This window comes from Sinocyclocheilus anshuiensis, unplaced genomic scaffold (genome assembly GCF_001515605.1).
Source record: "Sinocyclocheilus anshuiensis isolate Anshui unplaced genomic scaffold, SAMN03320099.WGS_v1.1 scaffold2808, whole genome shotgun sequence".
Lineage (NCBI taxonomy): Eukaryota > Metazoa > Chordata > Actinopteri > Cypriniformes > Cyprinidae > Sinocyclocheilus > Sinocyclocheilus anshuiensis.
In genome coordinates this window covers 68810-75267 of record NW_015556043.1, presented here as the reverse complement: position 1 = coordinate 75267, position 6458 = coordinate 68810, and the positions used below count along the sequence as shown (strand labels likewise).

Sequence of the window (6458 nt, the reverse complement as noted above, 5' to 3'; positions counted from 1 at the left end):
ACAGGCAATTAACTGCAGAGGAATGTGATTTTAAAACCTATGAGCTTAAAACCCAAATACTAAAACACCCAATGTCTAACATTCAAATCTGAGTCTTACTGAAATGAACAGGGGATATTTTGTTACACGATACAGAACAATCTATCTATAAGAATAATTGAACAAATAGAATTGATCCAAAAACTAGTGAGACAGCATTTACCTATTACACTAAAGCTAAACAGCTGAACCTTTCTGTAATTTCACCTCAAAAACAAAGAAAAGTATACTTAAATTATTATGCTTAATGAAAGAAAACTAAATAACTTTAGGACCATTAGGGTTTCTTTTTGCATTATTATTAATTTCATGAAAATTAAGCACACCATGCAAAATCAAAACATTATAAAAATTAAAATCGAAACTTATCCTGATCATGATAAAAACTTTTTATCAAGTGAAATAGTACAACATTTATTGTGCTAATGAGAAAGAGAATTATAACTGAAAATATTACAGATGAGAAACATTGGGGCATTAACTACTAATAAAATAATTATTAATGTAGCTCAAACATTAGAGCATGGCACTAGTAATGCTAAAGTTATAGGTTAAATTCATAAATAAAATGTTTACCTTGAACATTAAACAAAAGTGTCTGCCAAATGCATACTGTAAATGTAACTCTAAATAACTGTGAAAAGAAGCTAATCTTTAGTTTAGAGACTGATGAAAAATACTTTTAAAAATATATTAAATTTTCTATTTTTTTTTAGCACACACACACACACACACACACACACACACACACGCTTCCAGGGAATCAAACTGATGGACAATAATTTCACTCCTCAACTAGTGGGACCAGTTTCACCCTCAGATTAAATGAAAAAGATGGAGTTGAGGAATGTCAGTCTATGGAGGTGGAGGCGGAGGAGGAGATAACGGCAACAGTATATATACACCATCTGTGTGCAGAGCTTTAAACTACCAGCTGAAGCCTGAGTGGGTGAACAACATCCTTACAGCTCAAAGAGAAGGTAAAATTAAATGAAGCGCCACATTTAAATTATAAAATGAAAATGTTTGCTATAATGTGAATATTAATAATAATAATAATAATGATCTTTGTTCTTTACAGCTTACTTTGGAAGCAATGGCAGGTGGGTCTTATGTACTTATGTGAAATATGCATTTCTGTATTAATTGTAAGCAGGAATTTTAATATTGCATGTTTTCCAAATGCTGATTTAATGCCAAAACAAAAGTAAAGTGACTGGATAAATCTATACTCTGGATAGATCTTCATTCAGTCACCTTAGTGTTTAAAAGACACTTAATATTCAGTAAAATTATCAGATTGACTACACTGACACTATTGGATGACAACAGAACTTGAAACGGAGCTATGACACTATTGTCTTTTGTAGAGCTGCTTTATATACCTGAATTTAATTGGATTCATAATTGATGAACTCTGCAACATCAACACTGTTTTGAATAAATTTAATTGAATCAGTGCCGAACCGAATAACACTATTGCCTTCTGTAGAGCTGCTTTTCGCTGAACTAGGCTAGTTTTATAATTTAGTGAACTTTGCATTATTTGTGAACTAAACTGAATCAACACTGAACTGACTTGAGCTGAATATTGACCCTATTAGCTTCCTTAGAGCTGTTTTATAGAATTAAACTGAGTTTGCTTCATATCTAAAGAACTTCACAACATTGACAGTTATTAAACTAAAGGGAATCAAAAGTGAACAAAACTTTTACAGCTGAAATTGTGTGTACTTTCATAATTGAATTTTGCAACACTTTGTTTTCTTCTGTATCACTGTGAAGCTGCTGATACAATCTGTATCGTATAAAGCGCTATAAGTGTGACTTGATTTGACCTTCTGTAAATTTACTGAAAAGTTTGGGCACGTTTGCAACTTTGATTTGTTTTCTTGTTTTAGTCTATGAATAAAGGGCTGGTGTTCGTATGATTCTCCACAGATGAAAGCTTTAAACAGGAGTTCCTGGAGGCCCATAACCAGTACAGGAAGCAGCATCAAGCCCCAGAGCTGACGTACAGTGACGAGCTGTGCAGTGCTGCTCACAAGTGGGCGGCTCATATGCTGAGCAACAAAGCACTGGCCCACAGTGACACGGATAATGGGGAGAATGTGTTTTATTCCTATAACTCTGACAAAAACACACCCACAGGTAAAATCTGCTGTTTAATAATTACGTACAGCGTCTGCAAATTGATTAAGAGTGACAAGGTATAGACTCAGTGGGCTTCATTCACAAAAAAAAAAAAAAAATAATAAATTGCGTGGATTTTTTTAATACTTGTACGCACAAAAAATAATAATAAATAAATAAAATCGCACCTAATTCACAACATGTTCTTATACACATACTAATTTGTTCATAACCTTCTTCTAAATGTGCGAGAAATTGGGGTATTCTAAATAAGTGGGCGTTTGCCCAAGGCTAGTCATTTGCATAAAACATACCCAAACCAGCTCCATATAAAGCTTTCCGCACAGCCTTTCGTCATTTTATGATGCTTTTTATGATTTTCAGATGCGCTGTATCCCCGAGCACTGTATCTACACAAAGGTTATTTTGGAAAGATTAAAAAATTTATATCAATAAAAAAAACTGATGTGCGATAGAGATTTGTGTATTTGATGTGATTTTTTTTAAATTTTATTTTCAGAATGATATTTTGATAAGTAAAGAACATTATTCATTTATTTATTTTACTATGAAGTATCATATAGATAAAAAGTGGGCTCTTTGCTTTGCAATACAAATACTTTGGCAACTAATAATAATAATAATAATAATAATAATAATAATAATAATAATAGAGATCCTCGAGCAATGCCAACTGTGCCATCTACAAAACTGGTTCAAACACAGATCACAAAGCTCTCATTAGCAGATAGCCTAATTACGCATATCTGTATTGTCATACATAGAAACATCTCAGATCGAGCTATAATGCAGCCTTTCTTACTCTTTCACTGTATATGAAATATATTTATGTATATAATTTATTCTTAACACGACTATAAAGTCACCAAGAGTATGTGATTTTGCGTAGGTGGTGTTTTAGTTGTTCCTACATTTTCCGGTAAATTTAAAATTTTAGTACGAAAGTTGTTAGTGAATCATGATTCGTTTGTACACAGATTTTATGCACACATTACTGTCATAGTGATTTTTTATATAAAAGTACAATTGTGGATACAGCACTGAGCGCATCACACTGAAAATATTTGTTGCTTTGTATATTTTAGGGAAGGAGGCTGTAGACAGTTGGTACAGTGAGATCAAGGATTACAACTTTAACACACCAGGACATCAGCCCAAAACAGGTAATAATAATTTTGGGAATAAATTGTTTAATTTGAATATATGACATTACAATGATGTTATAAATTTACATCTCTTATTATTGGCTTACTTTAATTCTATCTAGTTTTATATACAAATATATATTTTATATATTTGCAGGGCATTTCACTCAGGTTGTGTGGAAATCATCCACAGAGCTCGGAGTAGGTCTGGCTACTGATGGAAACACAGTTTATGTCGTTGGTCAGTACAAACCTGCTGGAAATATAACCAACGCTGGTTACTATGAGGAAAATTTTCTACCTAAAACTGAATAATGATTGTTTTCTTTCCTTATTGGAATTGTATATTGCTAAATGTAAACACTTATGAGTTAGCAGATGCTTTTAATTCAAAGTGACTTACACCACCATAACCAGTTTGAAATGTAATACACTGTGATCAAATCATGTGTGTGTTAATAAAGGAATGGATCTTTGCATCATAAGCAAATGTGCAGCATTTATTTATACAAAATTGACATTATGACTGAACACTATGAACACAAAACTGCCAAATAAATACCAACAAGTAGTATCAACCCCTCCTGTGCATGTGAATCGTAAGAGACAGATTTCTAAGGTGATTATTATTGATTATAATTAACAATTTACTATATGCCTTCTGTTGTCCGACTGATAGTTTATGCATTTATTTAAGCCAGTAAAAGGTCTTTTGGTGAATTTGTAAAATTCTCCACCTTCAGGTTGTGAAATCTATATTAGCAATAACACTTACAGACAAACACGTACTGGACTGAATCAACGTAGGTTTACTCGAATATCCAGATGTCTTTTTTTTTTTTTTTTGAACAATCATGTTCCATTGTGACTGGGAGTATCAAATATGATCATCAGGCTTTTGAAGAATGTTTATCTGTACATCTCTCAGTCATCATTGTACTGTATTGCATTGAGGGTTTGAAATTAAAGGGGTCATATGCGATTAAAATTTTTCCTTTCTCTTTGGAGTGTTACAAGCGGGTGAGCAGTGTTTGCAGACCACAACAGCATCGCGGCGCCACGCGTCATTGATGTAAACATAAAGCCCTCCGCCGCGGGTCTTACCTCCCTCGACGCGAGCTCTGTCCGCTCGATAGCATGTCAGCTGATCGAGATGAATAGCGCAGTCCGGAACGCTGTTGTTGAGCCATGTTTCCGTGAACACAAAAACACAACAGTCTCTTACAGTCCTCTGAGTTGAGCGTAGTAGTCGGATGTAGTCCAGTTTATTGTCCAAAGAGCGTACGTTAGCCAGTACGATGGTGGGGATAGCTGGCTTGTGTGGGTTAGCCGCTAACCTAGCTACGATACCTCCGCACTTACCCCTCTTCTGCTTCCTCTCACGCCGCTTGTGGCGCCTCCGCTGTGGGCGAGATGCAGTAGTGGGGGTCGGTGATGGTGTGGGCCTCCGGAGCAGGCTGAGATCCCGCAGCTCTTCGGCGTGCGCAGAGTTTAACTCTAAAAATGTGGTTCTGCCGACATCGAGCAGAAACTCACGACTGTATGCGCGCTTAGAGACAGATAGACGCGACGAATACGTACAAAAACACTGCAACTCACAAGACAAAAAACACGAAAACTCCTTTCTGTCGGGAGAGAGAGAAGCCGCAGCGTGTGAACGCGCCGCCATCTTGTTTATTAAGATGGTTTAGCGCACATACTGAACTCGTGAGACATTATGACATTATTGAGTGTACTGTCCTCCAATTGGTGTTCTTCACCAAGATTAGACAGCCAGCCAAACTCCCTTCATGAATAACATGAGAGTCAGGATATAGCTTTTTAGCTCCGTTTAATAGAGACTCTTGTTGAGCATGTAGACATGAACAAAGGTGTGAAACTGAAAATAAACAACAACAAAAAAGATACACTAAGATGGAATTGTAGTTTGTACAATAATAACAGAATGTAATTACAACTAAACATATCTGGGTAAACAAACAGTCATGAATTAAACAAAGATTTTATTTTAAATCGATATGAATTTGCCACAAATCTAATGTTAGAAATACTGTAACATAGAAAATATAAATCACTTACAGGCAGTTCTTGCTCATGAGAATTCAGAACGCAACAAAGGATTATTGCAGCTGGAACGATCTTCACCATGCGATTTGACTCTTAAAATAACTTCCTGGTTCAGGCCTCAATACTATAATTGACCGCTAGAGGTCCTAATTACTTTAACAAGATAATACTCAAAGGGCAGAACACTCCCCGCTTGGTGTTTATGACACCACTGTCCATATTGCTACAATTTAGCATAAACCTTTAACCCGTTGAGGGTAAAAGTAGGATGACCTCTGTAATAGGCCTTGTAGTAAAATGTCTTTGGAGTACCTTGAGCAGTGGTCCTTAGATTAACTGTTCGTACTTTTCCATCTTGGCTATGAATAGCAGAAGTGACCACTGCCATTGGCCATACATTACGAGCAGCTTGGTTATCCTTCAATAAGACAATTTCGCCTTCTTGCAAGTTGCGACGCACTTCATTCCACTTTCTGCGACTCAGATGGAAAAGGGAGTTCCTACCAACCCTCCAGAGCCAGAACTGATTGGCAAGGGCCTGTACTTGTCTCCACTGATTGTGAAGAAGGTCCCTGTCACTAAACTCCCCTGGTGGAGAGGGACTGCCCCTTTCTGAGTAAGCAACATTGCTGGAGTCAAGATAAATGGAGATTGTGGGTCGGTTGATACAGGAATGAGAGGTCTAGCGTTAATGATGGCTGAAACTTTGGCCATAAGTGTGCACAAGACTTCATGGGAGAAAGGAACATGCTCTCTTAGTAAGATGCAATCCAGTATTCTGCGGGCCACTCCAATCATACGTTCCCAAGAACCTCCTCTGTGAGAAGAATGAGGAGGATTGAACTCCCAGGAACAGTTCTGCCCACTAAAATATCTGAGAACCCTTTCTTCCTGTTGCAACATGTTCAGCCCTAGCTCTTTGCTCGCTCCCACAAAGTTTGTGCCACAATCGGACCTTAGCTGCTTTGCGGGTCCTCGTATGGCAAAGAATCGTCTCAATGCGTTGATGCAGCTGGAAGCATCCATTGATTCGATGACCTCAATATGAACCGC

The 6458-nt window shown here is 36.8% G+C and overlaps 1 protein-coding gene across 1 annotated transcript; it reads left to right on the top strand.

The window, feature by feature from the left end:
• Nucleotides 1–886: 886 nt before the first annotated feature.
• On the top strand, nt 887–3653 carry LOC107676159 (Golgi-associated plant pathogenesis-related protein 1-like). Its single transcript, XM_016470681.1, has 4 exons — nt 887–1019; nt 1981–2190; nt 3279–3356; nt 3496–3653. Exons 1-4 carry the CDS (start codon nt 887–889, stop codon nt 3651–3653), a joined length of 579 nt encoding a protein of 192 aa, XP_016326167.1.
• Nucleotides 3654–6458: the final 2805 nt, after the last annotated feature.